The sequence below is a fragment of the Mustelus asterias genome, chromosome 14 (genome assembly GCF_964213995.1).
Source record: "Mustelus asterias chromosome 14, sMusAst1.hap1.1, whole genome shotgun sequence".
NCBI lineage: Eukaryota > Metazoa > Chordata > Chondrichthyes > Carcharhiniformes > Triakidae > Mustelus > Mustelus asterias.
Genome location: NC_135814.1, coordinates 17,978,218 through 17,999,003, shown reverse-complemented (window position 1 = coordinate 17,999,003; position 20,786 = coordinate 17,978,218). Strand labels below are relative to the sequence as shown.

Genomic DNA, 20,786 nt, shown 5'->3' with positions numbered 1-20,786 from the left:
AAATGCTTGACATATGATGGTCACCCTACTGTTGGATTTTTTTGGGCTATCTTCCCGCGGCATGTTCTTTGTCTTTCTTTAGACATCAGCCTCAGACTGCTGAAACCATGAAGTCACTTGTCACCATGGGTTATTCTGCCACACAATGAAGGCTGCTCATTTTTGTTTGAGTGTCACGTATTTCAGCATTGTCCTGGTGATGATGCTCAAAACCATTGTCTGGGTACAGGAATTTTGTACACATTGGGGCATAATGCAGCGCATTGAAGAAGGAGAATTCATTGAACGGCGGGAAGCAGTGAGAATGCATTGGGGTCATCGCTTTTGATTGGGATCCAGTCTGAGGCTTCAGAACCCATGTGAGAACTCCAGGCTACTTCCTGTGTCCTGGATAACCATCTATGCAGGAAGTGTCATTAGTTGCAGAAACTTGAGCTCCCTGAGTGCGTCCCACTCTAACCAGTATTCTGCTCTGAATACTGATGAGAATGATTGTTCACCTGGGGAGTGTGGCCAGAACCAAAACTATGGCAACACCGATGGCTCAGCTATTCGGGGCTGGACAGAAGACTGGAAGAACAATAGGGATTGGTGATTTGATAGTTAGGAATATAGACCGATGTTTCTGTGACCATGAATGCGAATCCAGGATGGTGTGATCCCTCCCTGGTGTCAGGGTCAAGGATGTCACTGGCTGTAGAGCATCCTGAGGAGGGAGGGTGAATAGCCAGCAGTTGCGGTATACATTAGTATGAACAATAGGCAGAGGGATGTGGTCTTTCAGTCAGATTTTAGGGATCTAGGAAGGAAGTTAGCAATCAGGACCCTGAATGTAGTAGTCTCCAGATTTCTGCCCGTATCACATCGAATGAGTATAAAAATAGGAGGCTGGAAAGATGGGATGATGAGACCTACACAGGCTAGATGAGTTGCACGTAAATAGAGCAGGAATTGAGTTCCTTGGGGGTAATTGTAAGTGCTGTTGGGGAGGGGTTAGACTAGCTTGGCAGGGGCAGGGGCATGTGAACCAGGAAGGAATATCAGAGAAAATATTAGAGTGCAGTTAATAAGATTTGGTGAGTTACAGATACAGATTGCCATGTGGAAATATGACAGAGACCTGGCACAAAGATGAGCAGCACTGGTTGTTAAATACTCTAAAGGTGAGGTGTTCAGGAAAGATAAGAAAGGAAGAAAAGGGCGTGGATTAAGAGCATTGCAGTGCTGGAAAGAGAACCCAGAGGAGTCAAAGACATAATCTATTTGGCTAGAGATGAAAGAACAATTGGTTCACTCATGTTGCTCAGTATAGTCTACAGCTCTCCAACTAGTGGAAAGGATGTAGAGGAACAAATTTGCAAGGGAATTAGAGAGGTGCAATAATTATCGAGTAAATTGGGTATGTAAATTGTCCAAAGATAGCCCAGGATAGTAATAATGTAAAGGGGAGAATAGACAGGAGGCACTGCTGGACCTGGTCCTTGGGAATGAGGTGGACCAAGTGGATTAAATAGTAGTAGGAAAGCATATGGAAAAGGACAGAGAGCAATTTAGAATAATTAACTGGGAGAAAGCCAACTTCAATGGACTGAGAATGAATCTGGGCTGAATACATTGGAATCAAAGGTTGGCAGAAATGGTAGCAGAACAATGACCTAACTTCAAAGAAGGGAGAGAGTGCAGGCACAGTCGAGGTACATTCCCTTGAAGGGCAAACAAATCCAGAACTCCCTGGATGATGAATGGGATAGAAGTTAAGATTAAGAAAAAGTGCACTCATGACAGATGCCAGATAAATAATATAATTGAGAGCAAGGTTGAATGCAGAAGTTCATAAGAACTAGGAGTAGGCAATTCAGCCCCTCAAGACTGTTCCGCCATTTAATATGATCATGGCTGATCTTGCCTCAGCCTTAACTCCACTTTCATGCCTGTTCTCCATAACCTTTCAACCCATTACTAATTAAAAATTTATCTCCTCAAATTTACTCAAATGTCCTGGCATCCACCACACTCTGGGCTAGTGAATTCCACAAATTCACCACCTTTTACCAGAAGTAGTTTCTCCTCATTTCTGTGACTTCTTATTCTAGATTGCCCCACGAGCAGAAGCATCATACTACATATCCTTTGTCCATACCATTTATCATCTTGTAGATGTCAATTAAATCTCCCCTCATTTTTCTAAACCCTAGAGAATATAGCCTAAATTGCTCAATCTCTCTTAAGACAAACCCCATATCTCTCCATCAATCTAGTGAACCGCCACTGAACTGCCTCTAATGTCCTTATATCCTTCCTCCAATAGGGGACCAAATCTGTACATAGCCCTCCTGGTGTGGCCTCACCAAGGCCTTTTATAGTTGCAGCACCACTTGCTTACTTTTATATTCTATTCCTTTATAACTGCCAAAATTCCATTTGCTTTCCTTGTTACCTGAATATCAATTTTCTGTGACTCGTGCATGAGGACACCCAGATTCCTCTGCACCAAAGTATCTCGAAGTGTCTCTCCATTTAGATAATAAGTTGTCTTTCCATTTTTCCAACCAAAATAGATAACCTCATACTTAAACTCCATCTTCCACATTTCGGCCCGCTCACCTAACCTATCTACGTCCATTTGTAAATTTCTTATTTACTCATTGCAACTTACCATCCCACCCATTTTAATGTAGTCTGCAAATTTGGCTATCGTACCTTCAAGCCCTGTATTCAAGGCAGTAATACAGATTGTAAATAGCTGGAGTCCGAGGACCGATCCCTGTGGCACCCCACTAGTTATATATTGCCAACTAGAAAATTACCCATTTGCCCCGACCTTCTGTCAGTTAGCCAGTCTTCTATCCAAGCTAATAAATTCCCCCAACCCCATGTGATCTTCTGCATTAACCTTCTGTGTGACACCTTATCAAACGCCTTCCTGAAGTCCAGATATACTACATCTACATGTTACCCATTATCTACTTGGCTTGTTGCATCTTCAAAGAACTCTAGCATATTCATCGAATATGATTTACCCTTCATTAAAACCATGCTGACTGATGGATTGTGTTTTGACTTTCCAAATCCATAATAATGGATTCTGACAATTTCCCAACAACAGACAAACTAACTGGTCTATAATTTCCTACTTTGTGCCTCCCTTTTAGAATAAGGGTGTTACATCAGCATTTTTCCAACCCACTGGAACCTTTCTTGCATTCAGGGAATTTTGAAATATTATAGCCAATGGATCCACCATCTCCACTGCACTTCCTTTATACCTGAGGGTGTAGGTCATCAGGCTCTGGGAACTTGTCTGCCTTCAATCCCAATAGTTTGTTGAGTACTATTTTCCCAGTGAAGATGATTGTTCTACACTCCTCCCTTTCTATTTCCTGTGCTTTATCTGTTACTTTTGCCTTCCACTGTGAAAACTGAGGCAAAATATTGATTTTAATGTCTTCACCATTTCTGTGTTCCACATTATTAACTCCCCGGTCTCATCCTCTAAAGGGCCAACATTCACTTTTGCTACTCTCTTCATATACTTACAGAAGCTTTTGCTATATTTTGTGCTAGTTTTCTTAATTTACCTCTGCTCTTTTTGTTACTTTTTTAGTAACCCTTTGATCTTTAAAGAATCTTCCAGCCTGTCACTGGCCTTTTGCATTATGGTATTCCTTAGTTTTTGTCTTTATGTTGTCTTTAATTTCCTTGCTTAGCCATGGATGTTTTTCCCCCGTCTTAGTCTGTCATCCCCTCTGGAATGTGTATTAGTTGGGAGGAATGGAATATCACCTTAAAACTGCCACTGCTCATCAACTGTTCGACCGTTTTAGCCTTCCTGCCCAGTCCACTGGAACCAAGTCTGTGCCCATGCCTACATAATAACCTTAGTTTCACGCCAAAATGCGAGTGCTTATTTACACACTGCCACTTCAAAGAGGAGGTGAAGAGCAAATAAGAGAAGTGAAGAGGGTATATGAAAAGAGACTGGCAATCAACATGAAAATGAATCCGAAAGTCTGTCAGCATATAAATAATGAAAGGATGGTAGAAGGAGTAGGGCTGATTAGGGACCAAAAAGGGAAGGCCCGAGAAAGCTTGAGACATTAAGTATTGAATAGCCTGCATCTGTCTCTACTAAGAAAGAAGATGCTATCCAGGCCATGGTGAAAGAGATGGTGAATTGGCACTTGTCAAAGGATTTAAAATTGACTAGGAGGTAATTGATAGACTGTTTATACTTCAAAGGTGATTAAAAAGTGAACTTGCGTGTGGAGGCTGAGGAAATAGCAGAGGTATTGATGAATGAGTTGCATCTACCTTTACCATATGGAGGCTGAGGAGAAAGCAGAAGTATTAACGGTACATTGCATCTGCCTTTTACAAAGGAAGAAGATGCTACCCAGATTGAGGTGAGAGAGTGGTAACTGGTACATTCAAGGAAATTACTGTTGAAAAGGAGGAGTTGTTAGGCTATTTCTACTTCAAGTAGACAGGGTGCCACAATCTGATGAGATATATCCATGGATACTGGGAAGTGTGAATGGAAATTGTGGAAGCATTGGCCATAATCTTTTCGTATTCCTTTGAGTCACTGTTGGTGCCAGAGGGCTGGAGAATTGTAAATGTTACCTTTTGTTTAAAAAGGTGTGTAAAGGTAAGCCCAGCAACTACAGCCTAGTCAGTTTAACTTTGGTGGTGGGGAAACTTCTGAAACAATAAGTTGGTCAAATTTAATAGCCTCATGGGTAAATGTGGGCTAATTAAGAAAACCCAGCATGGATTTGTTAAGGGAAGATAATGTTTAACTAACTTGCTAGCATTTATTGATGGGGTAACACAGAGGATAGATGAGAGCGATACTAAGTGGCGTACATGAATTTCCAAAAGGTATTTGATACAATGCTGCAAAACTGACTTGAGAAAAACTATAGCTCATGTAATAAAGGGGACAATAGCAACGTCGATATGAACTTGGCTAGTGGTAATGGATGTTTCTTGGTACTGGAGGCAGCTTTATTAGTGGAGGTTTCCTGTGGTAGTGTTGGGCTCACCCTGATGGATATTAATGATCTAGACCTTGATGTACAAGCCTCTCCACGTCAAAGTGACGATGCACCGACATTTCCATTGTATGGACTTGAGGAATAGTCCTTGGGCCTTCAACATTGGAGCCTACATATACAAAACAACACTCTTCCCATGAATTGTTTTCAATTTTTTATGTAATAAATACATAAAGCAATTGTGGATGTGTTATCTATAAATTGGAATGCTTTAAATAAAAATATTACATATTGTGGCCCTTGTATTATTAGCATCCTGTAAATACTTGGTTTCTCAATATATTAAGTTTATAAAAATGATTTGCTTTATAAACATTAAAGGTTATAAAACCTTGTTTGAAATTTTATTTGATTATCTTGGGATAATGGTAAAAGTCTGATAGTGGCATATTGGAAAATCATAACTTGCATTTCAAGAGAAATTCTTCAACGTGATTTTCCCTTCAGGTTGTAAAACTGCTCTTGATTTGACAAACTTGCTTCAGATTCAGTTGAAATATAGACTTTCTGGTGTCAGCTAACAATCTACAATGTACTTGCTTTTGTAAAAGATCATTGCATTGCATTATAGGTTTCAGTTTTAGAATTGTGGAGAATGAATGATTCAGTGGCTCAGACCCTGACCCTGGAATCCTTGGCTCTAGGTTTGATTCCAGACCAGATTTCATCCTCTGTTGGTTGCAAGGGTCTTTTTGTGAAATTAGTTTGAACTAAAGCTGGTTAATAATTGGACTAATACAGGTGAAGAGACTTGTATAGAAAGTGGAAGCTGAATCCCATAGTGCTATGTTGGATGCGTTTGTGAGATTGGAGCCTAAGCAATTGGTTAGAATGTTTAGGTATGTGAGACAGGCGTTCCATTTCACACCTGAATAATGAAACCTCTTTCCCAAAGTTAACGGATCAAACAAAACTCTATTTGGTCAATTGCAACTTTCGTTTATCAATTTGCTTCTCATTTTTCACAGTCAAAGAAGGTGCAGGTGCTGTCGATGAGGATGATTTTACCCGTGCATATGAGGAAGTTCCAACAGTGCAGGTAATCTTAAATCTGCTTTCGCTCGCTCTCTCTGATTCTGTTCTTCATCTTCGGTTGCCCACTTAGCTCTGTTCTATGAGAACCAAAAATCTGTTATTTGGAGGATTTAGATGAATATTAATTGTGCTGTTGAAAGCAATCTAGTTCGCTTTAATGCATGACCTGGAATATTTTGTAATGTAGATTTAAGGTTGGAAGTGACTGGCATTGTACCTATCTGAACCCATACTAACAAAGAGTATATCAGCTAAAATCATGATCATGGTTTATTTATTAAGTCTGTTGGAATTAATTTTGCATGTGACCTCAAACAACCATCATGATAAACCAACTTCTATATTTATGGTTTTACTGCAAGCGACAGTGCAATCAATCCTAAAGATGAAATGCTTTGTTTATGTTGAAAGCTAAATTTAGTCATGCTTAATCCAGGTTAGTGTAAAATTAGGAACTTGGTTGAAATGAATTATCTTTGGTCTCCTATGTTACATACTATTTACACACATCTTCAAGTTAAAATGCACTGAACTATGATGTGTTATCCCTTGTCCTTCTATACCAAGTCATTTTGACATGGACTCTTCATAGGTTCTTGTATTCATAGAAAATAAAAGCAGGACTTGACCGTTTGGCCCCTAGAGCCTGCTCCACCATTCAACTAGATCATGGCTGATATCTACCTCAACACCATTTTCCTGCACTATCCCCAAATCACTTGATATCTTCAATATCTAGAAGTCTAATGATCCCTGTCTTGAATACACTCAATGACCAACCCTCTGCAGCCGTCTGTGGTAAAGAATTTCAAAGATTCACTACTCTCAGTGAAGAAACACCTCCTTGTCTTAGTCTTAAATTACCTACTTAGTCTTCTGGTTCTAGACTCTAAGCCAGGGAACATACCCTTCCTGCTGCTATCCTGTCGAGCGCTGTAAGGATTTTATAGCTTTAAAGCGATCACCTCCTAATTTTTCTAAACTCTGAAGAACATAGGCCCAGTCCCCTCAACCTATCCTCTTAGAACAATTCCGCCATCCCAGTTGATAAGCCTTCATTGGAATCCCTTAATATTCTTCCTTGGGTAAGGAGACAAAAGCCGAAAACCTACCACCTTGCCTGCCTTGATTCTGGGGCAGGCAAGGTTCCCAGAACGGAAATCTCCGTTGGCCTTGGATAGGATTTTACGATCTGAGCCCAGAAACTCTACCCTGTGCTCTGTATGGTCTACCAAGGCGCTATCCAATACAACAAGACTTCTTTACTTCATTTCTTCTACTCCATGAAGCAATTCAGCTTTTCTGAGTCAAGATGTGACATTATATGACATTTGTTATAATCTACAATGCTATACCTTTAGCCAAACTCTTCCAGCACAGCTATAACACTGGAATCTATTTGAAAATATGGAAAATTGCTCAAATGTGCCCTGTCTACAAAAAGCAGGACAAATTTATCTGACCAATTGCCACCCATTAAGTCTATTTTTCAAGCGTCAGCCAACAGCACTGGGTGTATCTGCACCAGGTGAACTGTAACAATTCAAGGTGGCTCACCACCAACTTCTTGAAGGCAATTGGGAATATGCAGTAAACACTGGCCCTGATAGTGCCACTCATCCCATGAATAAATGAAACAACAATAGTTTCACTGATCAACATTGGAAGTTATTTGGTGTTTTCAAATTAATTTCTTTATCCAGCACTAATCGTGAAATGTACAGTTTGAGGGCAACCTGAAATTTCACTTGAAACAGCAGTCATAGTCTTTTTTTGTTTCATGATCACAAATGCAGTTATACTTTTAAACAGTATTTCAGCCACATGTTCTTGCAGTACAGTTCAGTTTTTGTTTATTTTTAATGATTGAATATAATGAGACAAGGAGCAATTATTTTTCTGAGAAGTCTAAAATTTGATGTAACGCTTATTAACTGCAATTTATTTTGTTGTTAGATTTATTCCAACAGAGACCTCGAAGAATCCATCAACAAAATTCGAGAAGTTTTATCAGATGATAAGCATGACTGGGAGCAGCGAGTAGTTGCTGTAAGTGTTTTGAACCTTCAGATCTGATGCCTTCCTGCTGTGAATATACTCAAAGTTTGTGAACGCTTTTTCTTTTTTTTAAAAAATTTTTTTTTCGAGCTTTCAAGACTTGCGTGGAATTGGCATTGAATAATGTTTTTTTAACACTTAAAAATGCCACTTCAATTAAAAAGGAACTTGTGTATAAGTCTTGACAATGTTACGCAATAATATGAAACTGTCAGTCACTGGTGGAGAATTCATCATCTACTTTACAATATAACTGAAAATGAGGATTTTCTCTTTTTTCCCCCCCTTTCTGTACCCTCTTATAAAGACTGGGTTGGATTTTGTACAGTAAGAAGTCTCTCAACACCAGGTTAAAGTCCAACAGGTTTATTTGGTAGCAAATACCATAAGCTTTTGGAGCACAGCTTCTTCGTCAGATGGAGTGGATATCTGTTCTCCAACAGTGCACAGACACAGAAATCAAGTTACAGAATACTAATTAGAATGCAAATCTCTACAGCCAGCCAGGTCTTAAAGGTACAGACAATGTGGGTGGAGGGAGCATTCAACACAGGTTAAAGAGATGTGTATTGTCTCCAGACAGAACAGCTAGTGAGGTTCTGCAAGATCAGGGGGAAAGTTGTGGGGGTTACTGATAATGTGACATAAATCCAACATCCCGGTTTAGGCCGTCCTCATGTGTGCGGAACTTGGCTATCAGTTTCTGCTTAGCGACTCTGCGTTGTAGTCAGTGGCGAAGCAATGAAGCTGCTGACTTTGAAGAAAGCTGACCAGAAAGATCTAGTATTCACTGTTGTATGGTATTCCCTATTACTGACAGCAGTTTTAATCTGGCATCCAGTCAAGGAAATCTCTTGGCATGCAGCAGTGCTGTTTTTAACAGATACGCAGCCAATCCGATTGAAGTATTCGCACACTACAAGCTGCGAGGTTAAAAGCACTTTATCAATCACTTTTAATTCATTGCCGGGGAGATACTGCGCCTGCTTCTGTGGTAGACAAATGAGTGTTGTTAAATTATGTTGGTACAGGGATGGATAAATGGTCTCAAATTTAGCTGCAAATAGTTTCACGGAATCTTTCTTGAGGTTCATGTGAACCGGCGAGTCAGGATAGTCTATTCATATACCCTTGTGGAAAGGTTAGAAACCGGGGTTAAGAGAGCTTCTCCCATTCCAAATTTTCTTCTGTTTATTTTCACTTCATAATAGGCTGATAACTTGCAGGTAAAACAACTTTTCTTGTTGACAGCTTAAAAAGGTTAGGTCCTTGCTGATAGGCGGAGCAGCAGAATATGAATGTTTCTTTCAACATCTACGACTTTTAGACGGGGCATTCAAATCATCAGCAAAAGACCTGCGCTCTCAAGTTGTCCGTGAAGCTTGTATAACATTGGGGTAAGTAATGAAATTAATACGATCGAACCTTGCCAATTGCAATAAATAGTGCAGATTTGGTGGCTGATGATGTAATCTGAATTTTAATTGCTGTTAATTTACTTTTTGGGGATCTGCTTTGTGCAATCAAGGTGGAAATGATTAGATTTTCAAACCACGTTTTATTTCTCATCTCATGAGTTTTCCCTGCCTCTCCCATCCTTCCCATGTGTTACCTCAGTCTTTGTATTGTGAAACCTCATAATTTATGCATTTCCCTTTCCATCTTGGCTTCTCTTATTTTCCATCCTCTGAATTCATCATCCATCTAAAAGCTCTCCTATTTTGCGCACCACTCAACTTGGCCATCTACTGAGGTCTCTATTCCTGTGGTCTTGAACACTAACAAGGCCATTTCCAAGCATTGCTTTGTACCCCTCTGCATTCCTCTCCTGACCGCTTTCTAACTCAGTTGTTTGCCTGTGACAATGAAAAAAAGCTCACTCACTCGCTCCAATCTCAGCTCATCTAGAATGGCAGTTTCAAATTCCCAGTTTGTCTTTTGCCCTCCATTTTACATGATACCAGAGGGGTAGACTTTGAGCTAACCTTGTACTGCTACTTGATTAACTCTGTCACTGACAAACATTATCCATTCAATTGCTTCTGCTGCTTCCGTCTCGCATCCAGCTCTGTCATCACCTCAAGCAGGAGAAGCCTTGCCTTGCCTTCACCCGTGCCCTGTTCCCGTGACCCAATTTTGACAAAACTGCGAACCAGCCAGCTTCCCTCTTTCTTGGTGCCTCCTTTGCTTTGCTTCATGTAAACTGAACTGTTGGGGGTGATTCTCCCAAAAGTGCTGAATTAGTGAGAAAACTGACTGTTCTCGATCACGACTCTTTTTTTCAGTGCAGCTTCACACACACATCTCCCCACTCTGTGCACCGCAGAGGTCACAATCGGGAATATCATTAAAAACCCAGGGGGGGTGCTATTCGTGCTGGAGTCTGACAGCTCCGGAACTCTGTGCATGCGCAGTGGCCCCGATCTGTTAGTCTCCCCGTTTCTCCCCCCCCCCCCCGCCCCAATGTCCAGCCACTCCTCTCCCTCTCTAAACCTCACAGGAATGAAGTACTCCTGGCGGGGCGAAAGATTCTATCAGGACTGGCAAGTTCCCGATAATGAGATGTAAAACATATTTAAATTACATTAAAATTTAAAAAAAATAACTTGCCTGTCTTCCCGCCGGTTTCCAGCGTGGTCTGGACTTCGACTGTTCTCCGGCTTTGGGAGACACGCACATGCAAATCCCGGAAAAAGGCAGACGACGCGATTCTCCCGACCGGATCCGCCAGAAACGTTGCGGGTCGCGATGGGATAATCGAGCCTGTTATTGTATCTTGTGGGATTGACATCCTTCTACTAATGAACACTGGTGCTCATGAAGTGCAAGCTTTCCGGAATTGCCAGGGAATCAGGAATACTGTCAGTGTTTGTGATGACTAAATGAAGATTGATCCATGAAATAAAATTGCTTAGGTGGTTCTTTTTCAAATGGAAGGTTTCTTGTAAGCTTTTTCACTTGAACAGCTATGAATATCTTCTGACTAGTATAATGCGTCATCCTCAGTAGCATTGATAGTACTCTCAGCTTGAAGTCAGAAGGTCATGAGTTCAAACCCTGGTCGCATGAGACCCGACTACATAATCAGGACTGACACTGTAATGCAACAACCGAGTAAGCCACGGTCCTGCCTGTCCCTGCAAATGAATGTAAAAGATCCCAAGGCATTATCTGAGGAAGAACGGGTTAGTTCTCTGTGTCCATTTTCAGTGTGTCCATTTGCAAATACGTTGATGTGCTTAGAAGCACAACAGTAGTTGAAAGAGCCATTGTATATAAATATCTTACAATAAAATTATATGCAGACATTAACGATACAGGCTTCTGAAATACAACATCAGAGATCTGTTTGTAAAGCCATGTTGTTACAGAAATAACTTTATAAAAATAGAATCAGTTTTAAATGCTGTATTTTTATTGGAATTTTGATTTTTATTCATAGTTGGGGACCTGTTGCTAAAATCTCTTGGGGTGTTTGAGCCTAAAGCCTACTTTTCTACCTTTTTTTCTAGGCATCTCTCATCTGCCCTGGGAAATCGTTTTGATCATGGTGCAGAAGCCATTATGCCAACACTATTCAACCTTGTTCCTAATAGTGCCAAAGTAATAGCCACGTCTGGTATAGCAGCTATAAGATTAATTATTCGAGTAAGTAAACAAAATCTGCACCACCTTTTGTATCATTATTTGATTTTTAAAAAAATGTACTCTTTCCAGCAGCTGAAGTGTCGTTTTGGTAAAAACAGCAATTTGCCCCCACCCCACCCCAAAGATTTTAGGAGCAAAACTCAATTCATCGCCATTCCAAATTACACTGAAAACTTTTCATTGTGTTTGCATTTCTTTTGAAACTATTCCTACTTCTCTGTATGATGGGTCAGTATTTTGTTCACACAATTTGTGAATTACACCCGTTCATTCTTGTGGGCTTGGGTCTTTCTGCTTTGTCATTGTAGTTGCTTAGCTACTTCCTAGGGTTAATTTCTTTCAAACTAGAGTTAATTTTTTTCAAACTAATACAGTGAGTGCATTTATTCTCTCAAATCTTTGGTTGCTTTTCGCCAGTTTCGGGGGAGAAAAATCAAATTTCCCGATTTTTTTTTTAATGTAAGCAGCTGAGTTCTAAATTGCAGTTATTCAACAGTAGGTAGCTTTTTGCTAATAGTCAAATTAGTAAGTATTGAAATTCTTTCCAAGCTATTTAAAATTGCTTGGTGGTAGTTGTGTTTTTTTTTTATAAACATCGTGACCCAAAATATTCACCTGCCCGAAATACTGACCTATTGTAAAGAATTCAATTAAAGATGGGCTTTAGAATTCTCCCTTGATAACTGATTCAACAAAGGTGAGCAGCAGATTCAAGTTCCAACTTCTGGTCTCCCAAGTTGGGGATCCCCGTGTCTTTCCATCCCAAGGTCAGCTACTGTTGTGGTCCACGTTCCTCGAATAGAACACTGAGTTGATCAGCTCTCAAAAGCATTTTGCCAACGTATCAAGAATGGCAAATTGCGGAACGGTGGCATAGTGGTTAGCACTGCTGCCTCACGTCAGGGACCCGGGTTCAATTCCCAGCTTGGGTCACAATCTGTGAGGAATCTGCACGTTTTCCCCATGTCTGCGTGGGTTTCCTCCCGGGTTCTCCAGTTTCCTCCCATAGTGCAAAAGACATGCTGGTTAGGTGCATTAGCCATTCTGAATTCTCCCCCAGTGTACCCGAACAGGCGCCAGAGTATGGCGACTAGGGGATTTTCATAGTAACTTCATTGCGGTGTTAATGTAAGCCTACTTGTGACACTAACAAATAAACTTGCTTAAAAATTAGGCAATATTTTGCGAAACCAATTAAACCCTCCAGGAATCATTCCTTACCAATAGATTTAATGAATTTTGGGGGAAAAAAAGATATTAAATTAGGGAGCAGAAGGGGAATTGGGTCAAACGTTTTTTTCATTTGAGATGGGAGGCCATAATTCAGAGAATATTAACTACAAATATTATTGGGCCAAATTTAAGTATTGTTGTATTAATTTTTAAAAAATGATGGCCAATGAATGCTGACACCATCTGGCACAAGCCAGGTTCGGTATAACATGTGCTACACGTCAGTGAAGATATGATGGGCAGTTGCAGTAGTAGCCATGCTTATTTCTTTTTAAGAAGGCCCTGTTATTTTTTTATAAAGTTTTTGTTATTGCTCGTTCTTGATCCTAAAGGAAGGTGAAATGGTGGTCAATCTCATTTCAGTTAGCAAGTGGGTGAGGCCTACATAGTGTTAGGTGCCAGGTTAAAGTTGAGGTCTTCAACTAACTTCACCTGGGCCTGTATTTTTAGCTCCTACAAGAGGTGGGAGTGGACGTGAGTGGGTGCGGAATATTACACCAGCACTGGGTTTCCCCATCTCCATCCCGCCTGTGGGCATTTCCCAGAGGTGGGATAGCTGGGGGAGGGGGTGAGAGGTTGGTGATTGACGGGGCAGGTAGCCAATTGAACTGCTAAAGTCCTGCAGTTGTTGGAGGTTAACTGGGATTTTTCAGTTGGCCTCCATGTTCCCGCAGTTAGTTCGTTGCATTATAAAGATGGCAGGGGGGATTGATTTTGCCACCTGGAGAAGGCTTCCCAGAGACCAACTTGCCTGCGTTCCGAGCAGCCACAGGGCATCCTGTGGAGCAGTGCGCTCTCCTCAATTTTCTCAATGGCAAATCAGCTCAAAGGAGTTTTTTTATTTCAAGTTTGGAAAAAGTTGCAGAGAGCCCATTTTGGCGTGGTCTCTCCCTCTCTTACCTACCATGACTTATTGCTGCTGCTTTCAAGCTGGAGAACCTCCTTTCGGTCCTTCTGCTATGAGAGTCCATGCACTGTCTTTAATCGGACAGCGAGCCCACCCTTTGGGCATTAATTGGACAATTTGGAGGAAATCACGAGTGAGTTTCTAACATTGTGGCAGCTTCTGCAACCCCCACCCTATCCAACCATTTGAACCTGATGTTGGGGTCCTAATGACCACAGGAAAATGATACACCTGGAATCTAGCTTCTGCATACCTTTTGAAAATCAGAAAATAGAATTATAGTTGCATTATAATTATATCAGCAGTGTCAAGTTTGTGTGCTGTTGTTACAATGTGAACAATAGCTTTAAGTTCTTTGAACTTAAAATGGGAACCATTTTGATCAAGAGAAGCTCGGCTCAGCCGCATGTCGTGAATACACATGTCCCAGTAACCACTGAGAAATGATAATGCTTACTGTTTTGGATCTAATCTTAAAAAATATATATATTTTTCAGCATACGCACTTCCATAGATTAATACCCATTATCTCAAGCAACTGTGCATCAAAGTCTGTGGCAGTTCGAAGGTAGGTTTGAAATTGCGACACATTGTATAGTAACTGCTTTCATGTGATATTGGTGTGGTAGAAAATCGAACAGTGTTGGACCCATCCTTTGGGGTGAAAGGTAGAGGAATTAAATTTGCAGTACGGTGTCATGCGCTAATCTCCCTGGAAAGGCGCCAGTTGTGAAGCTGAACTTTCCCCAGATACTTGTTCCAGGTCTTCAGCAGCCACACCATCTTCCTGCTTGTACAACAATTCTAGGCTATTGCTATCCCAGTCTCCATGCCAGTTGCTCCAAATTCTGTCTGTTCTGGACAGAAATCCAATTGCTTGGCCCATGTTACATATTCGCCAGAAGAACATGTGTACATTAAAAATAGCTTGGCTTGGCTTCCAAGGGTGAAATTACAGCAAGTGTCTGCATTCCAAGCAGAAAAGCAGTTGTCCAAGCCTAACGTTGGTTGGCTGCCATTATGTTGAGTAAGGATCAATGGTCTTCCTGGATGGCAGTTTTGTATTAATTACAAAGTTCAGATTTGAACTAGAATATCTAAATTACTTTCTGAAGCTGAAAATTTGGATTTTTATTTTGCTTTCTGAGTTGGAAGAAGCTGATCAGTTCTCGTTTTTGGTAACAGTGCAAGTACTTTTGATTGAAAGTGACTAATTCTTTCTTAAACTTATTAAATTTGATCTCAATTTTCTGATGAAAGCTACAATTAAAAAACATGCGCAATGTTCATATTTTACAAGTTACGTTTCTGTTCAAACCCACATTCACGTGAATGATTTTCCCCTTTGTGTACTTTATTTAATCCTGTTATTAGATTTGGATGCATAACCATCATGATTTGTCGTTAATGTTAACTCAAAATATTTTTCTACATAAAAGGTCTCCTTCAATTTAAGCCTAAAATATTTATGCAGCTGGTGTTTATTTGTCAGGGAAATGTCATCCATTGTACAAAAATAAATTGTAAGCATCTAATACAGATCTATCTAATCTTGTTGATCATGAAGAAAATTAGTTAAATTTTACACTTTTTGTTAAATTATATTGTTAACACATTGGGTCGTAACTTCCAGGCTCCCCAGCATCAGATTTGGGGGTATCCCCAGTGATGTGCTGGGGCTCTCTTTTGGATGTTCCCAGGAAAGGATTTGCAACACAGACTGTTAACTTTCCCTGGGCAATTGTGCTGCAACAGGAACCATCTGACAAAGCAATTTAAATTGTTAACTTCGGACTGTCTGCTAATGTAACACCAAAAGTTACTTTGAAAAAGTCAGAAGAAATAAAACCTCTAATTTCAGCGTAATTATTATAGATACTCGGACCGATCACCACATGGCATCTCCCCACGCTCCTGACGCCACAAGGGACTCTCCCACCCCTTCTCCTCTTCACCCCATACCCCCAAAAAGGGAGCATATCTGCCTTCACTCCATCTCTTTTAGACTTCAGTGCTGGGCTTCGTGGATACCTGCACTGCCCAGCCTGAGTCAGGAAGATTGGACAAGACAGGCATGGAAGAAATTTGGAACAGGAAGTGGGTACAGAGTGCCAATCTGACGCTGATTGCCACTCTGAGGAAGTTATGGCCCAAGTTGCCATGGGATACTTGACAGTGGGAAACATTTCCTATGTCAATGTTTGTCTTCTCTTACAACAGTGAATACGGAACTATAAATTTTGCCATTTCTGCACAAGTTGTTGATGTGAGAAGTATTTTCCCCTAATAATTTTTCAATTTTAACCTTCTCGCCTGATCATCTGAAGGACTAAAATGATGGCTTGAATCAAATCTTTTTCACTTCTGAGTTTAATTTAGTTTTGCACAGTGTTTCATGCCAGTTCATATTATTGTAACACTGGCTGTTTGATTCAGGAGGCCAGAGAAGGGGAGGCTTAAACAACGGGGCTTAAAAATAGAGTTTACTTGATTGTACAAGTGTCAGGTCATGCGCATAATGATTTCATCCCTCAAATGTGCCAACAGCTGATATGTCGCTTAACTGCGAAACTGGCAACAATTAGATTTTTTTAAAAATCTTTTTTATCTAAATCTAATTTTTTTAAAAACGGAAGAAATTTTCAGAATTCAGTTAGATTCAAACATAACCATGTCACGTGAGTTAGAAAACGACAGGAAAAAACACATAGTTCCATCATCCTGTCTGTCACAATTATGCATCGCATACTCTCCACCCGGATGCCATGCATGGGAGAGGTAGAAAATCAGATTTCAAAACCCAGGACAAGTAGAAAAAAACCTGGAAAATTCTTCCATGCAAACCTCCCAACCCACTGCCACCATTATATTAAAAAAAAGTTCAAAGCGGGAATCACTCTTTGATTCCTCTGCACCCTTTCCAATATCATCCGGCATGTGTGAAGACCCGAGGAACATGTGGTATTCTAACTGAGGCTTCATCCCGGCCTTATGCATGGGCAAAATTCTTCTTCTGATTGATAGTTATTCCTTCACAGCATCGCAAAAAAACAGATGATCTGGTTGTTATCACATAGGTGTTAGTGATAGCTTCTTGTAGGTAAACTGGTTGTCATGTTTCCTATATTACAGAAGTGACTATACTTCAAAAGTACTTAGTTGACTGTAAAGCACTTTGCAGCATCCTGCAAAGTACTATAAAAATGGAAATCTTGCTTTTTTTCTTTATTGAGAAGTTCCCACATTTTCACTAAGACTTTCCAAACGCTACATAAGTAATTAACTAGATTTTCCCCTCTGATTTGATCTAGTTATTTTGCAATTTAATGTTGCTTAGTTGATTCATTTGTAGAGCGGATTTGAAGTTGCAAATGTTGGATTTGCTACATGTATGAAATGTGTGCGTAGTGCTCCTATTCCCAAACCCTAAACAATCTCCTTGAGACATACTCTATGGTAAACCTAGAGTAAACCTAGAGTAAACCTAGAGTAAACATACTCTATGGCGGCACGGTAGCACAGTGGTTAGCACTGCTGCTTCACAGCTCCAGGGTCCCGGGTTCGATTCCCGGCTCGGGTCACTGTCTGTGTGGAGTTTGCACATTCTCCTCGTGTCTGCGTGGGTTTCCTCCGGGTGCTCCGGTTTCCTCCCACCGTCCAAAGACGTGCGGGTTAGGTTGATTGGCCAGGTTAAAAATTGTTCCTGAGAATCCTGGGATGTGTAGGTTAGAGGGATTAGCGGGTAAATATGTGGGGGTAGGGCCTGGGTGGGATTGTGGTCGGTGCAGACTCGATGGGCCGAATGGCCTCCTTCTGCACTGTAGGGTTTCTATGATTCTATGATTTCTTATCATTTTTGAAATGCAACTATATAATAAAAGATGCATGTGTATATTCCCAACCGCAGTTATTTAAAAATTTGACTTCTTTTGATATAGTGCTTTATCACAGATAAGATGATGCTTTTATCAATAAAATGGAGCAATTTCTTTTGACAGGCGTTCATTTGAATTTTTGGATCGACTGTTACTGGAATGGCAAACACACTCACTAGAAAAGTAAGTAACCAACCAAGGAGCCCTTTCAACTGCATAATCTAGATGTTTTTATGGTTGCTACTAAGTGTAGTTTAAAAAGGAAACAACCTTTTGAACTGCATCATACAGCAAAGCAAATTGTATCTGAAATGAAGTAAATAAGGGAGAGACATTGGTCATGATTGCAGTTGTAAATACTTATGGCCAGACAAATAAGTTATTGAATAAATATATTCCTCAGAATAGTGAGGAACTTGAGGATTTAAAAAATTTAAATAAGACGATTGGCAAGAGCATTGAATGTGGTAGCAGTGCTGTTTCCATAGTAATGGAGGAAAAGCCTTTGAAAATGCATTCGGAGGCTTAATTTCCCCTTTCTGTTTAAAAAGGCAGTGTGACACGAAACTGAAGTTGGGAGGGATTATACTGCTCATTGTGCATAAATGTAATAGTGGTTATCCTGGATGAAATTTCTGTCCATAAAAAGTAGGAAAGATGAAAACGTTACTTATGAGATGAGACTCCAGTTATGATAACGTTATCCTCCCTTGTTAGACATGTAGCTCTTCTGGCTGAAACGATAAAGAAGGGAATCCATGACGCAGATTCAGAGGCAAGACTTGAAGCTCGAAAGTAAGTTCTTTGGTACCCGGCATTACGGTCATGTCTGCAAAATAGATTTTGATTTGCATGTCATTATCTTGTTAAATCCAGTCATGAAACCATTAAATGATGATTGACAACAATGTTGGTCATTTCATTCTTTCTTTTGATTCCAATTGATCATTTATTTTACTTTTTTGGAATGTTCTCCTGCCTTTATTTATGATGCATATTTTTAATCCCTGGATATAGGACAGTGACCGACCTGTAAGGCCAATTGTCAGTGCAAACTGCTCAAAATTTGGCACAACTTGCACATTAGAAATTAAAGACATACTGAGAATTGCATGCATTTTATTCTGTCAGTAAGGCGTGTCCTAATTAAAACCTTCTATTGCCTTCTCCCTTTGAAGATCAAAGGCAACTTTTCTCATGTCTGTTTCTTAATGCCAATTATTTTTCTTAATTGTGTTGGATAAAGTTTGTTTTGTTCTTGGGATGTATTCAACACTGGCAAGACTGAATTTATTCCAGTTCCCTAGTTTCTCCGTGATGGTGGTGGCCTCTTCTTAGAATTGCTGTAATTCTTGGCAAAGGGCTCCCTTAGTGATGCTACGTAATAATTTGTGAGTCTGACCCAGTGACGATGAAGGAATGATGAGAAATGGCTAAGTTAGGATACTGTACGATTTGCGGGAAAACCTAGAGGTGATCATATTCCCATAACATTTCTATATACTTTTCCTCTTTATCATATTTGAGGTCATGAGGCTGGAGGTGCTGGTGAAGTAATGTAATTGAGTTACTGTTGGTCGGTTTAGCTCAGTCAGCTGGTTAGTGATGTAGAGTGACACCAACAACGTGGTTCGGTTCCCATTCCGGCTGAGGTTATTTATGAGGGGCCTGCCTTCTCAACCTTGCCCCTTGCCTGAGGTGCAGTGATCCTCGGGTTAAATTGGCACCAGTCTATGGTCATCTGGGACTATGGTGACTTTATTGAGTTAATAGATTGCATCCTCATGGTTGTATGCAGTGCAGCCAGTGCTGGGGTGTATTCTCTAGTGGTTCAACTGCTGAAGGCAGCAAATGGTTGAGCTAAACTAACAAGAATATTACCGAGTTTGATCCTGTTTTATGCTGAGCTGACCTCCGCTTTGGTAACTGCTGCAGTTGGTTTTGACCCATAAGCCAGGTAGCGGATAATCAGGTGAGGTTCCTATTTCAGATCCCTGTCCAGCCACCCTTCCTGTAATAGGACATGTGTACACATTGGTAGGAAAAGGACCAGTATTTGCTCTATTCAGTCCAGTGATGAACTTGATTAGCAGGCTTTTGCTTGAACAAAGTAGAGGAAAGGAAATTGTACTGAACAAGGATCCAGCAAATGGATACCATTAAGATCTGTGCACAATTCATGACCCCTTTTAAAAAGAGAGGGAAAATAAAAGTATTTCCCAATAAGAAAATTGCTTGATTTTAATATTCAAAAGTGGAAACAGGAATGAGAATGATGATGCCTCTCAGTGACTATTCATTATTACTTAGTACAGTGTGAAGCTGCTGCTCAGGCTGCACACAAATCTGCTCTTACCTTATTAATGAAGATTTTTATTATAAATTTACTGTTCCCTAGTTTCCAGAGAGTAAATTTAAACCAATGAAAATTTGGTTGGTGGGTGAGGGAGGATGACCTTTTGGAATGCAACATCAGGAACACAAGTTTTCATTTCTTTCAGTGCTCTATGTTGCTGAGTGACTTTCTCTCATACATAAGAGACCTATTCCATGGACTTGGACAGGTTGTGTGTGGGTTATGCAGGGGAGGAGCAAGAATTATTTAAGTTGCAGTTTAATATTTTGCACGTTTTTAGTGAAGGAATATTTGTATTGCTTTGAAATCGGAAAGCGGTAAATGGCATTGATTGCAATATAGATCGTCTATCAAAACTTATTGATTTATACCTTTCCCCTGTTATTGCTCAGTTTTTAAATGTATTTTTCCCCTTTCCCTTTGGTGTCATGCACCACCACCCAGCCAAGAGAGAAGAGCACTTTCTATCTCCCTACTTCCAGCATTCTGATGGTAGTTAGCTGTGGGAATCTGCAGGAGTTTTCTAGGTGACTGCTTTGCGAAAGGTTCCTCCTTTTCCTTTGTTGAAAAGTCTATATTTTGTGCAGTGAAGTGTCTTTGGCAGCACAGGCAACTTG

General features: G+C 40.3%; 1 protein-coding gene across 8 annotated transcripts in view; it reads left to right on the top strand.

The window, feature by feature from the left end:
- The window catches only part of clasp1a (cytoplasmic linker associated protein 1a), a 250,440-nt gene that overhangs the window by 124,022 nt on the left and 105,632 nt on the right, over positions 1–20,786 (top strand). For all 8 annotated transcript variants that reach the window (XM_078227932.1, XM_078227926.1, XM_078227929.1 and 5 more), the window contains exons 9-15: positions 6,026–6,096; positions 8,049–8,141; positions 9,402–9,547; positions 11,663–11,798; positions 14,436–14,506; positions 17,937–17,996; positions 18,531–18,608. In XM_078227932.1, coding sequence (XP_078084058.1) covers positions 6,026–6,096; positions 8,049–8,141; positions 9,402–9,547; positions 11,663–11,798; positions 14,436–14,506; positions 17,937–17,996; positions 18,531–18,608 — 655 coding nt within the window. The remainder of the gene's footprint in view (positions 1–6,025; positions 6,097–8,048; positions 8,142–9,401; positions 9,548–11,662; positions 11,799–14,435; positions 14,507–17,936; positions 17,997–18,530; positions 18,609–20,786) is intronic.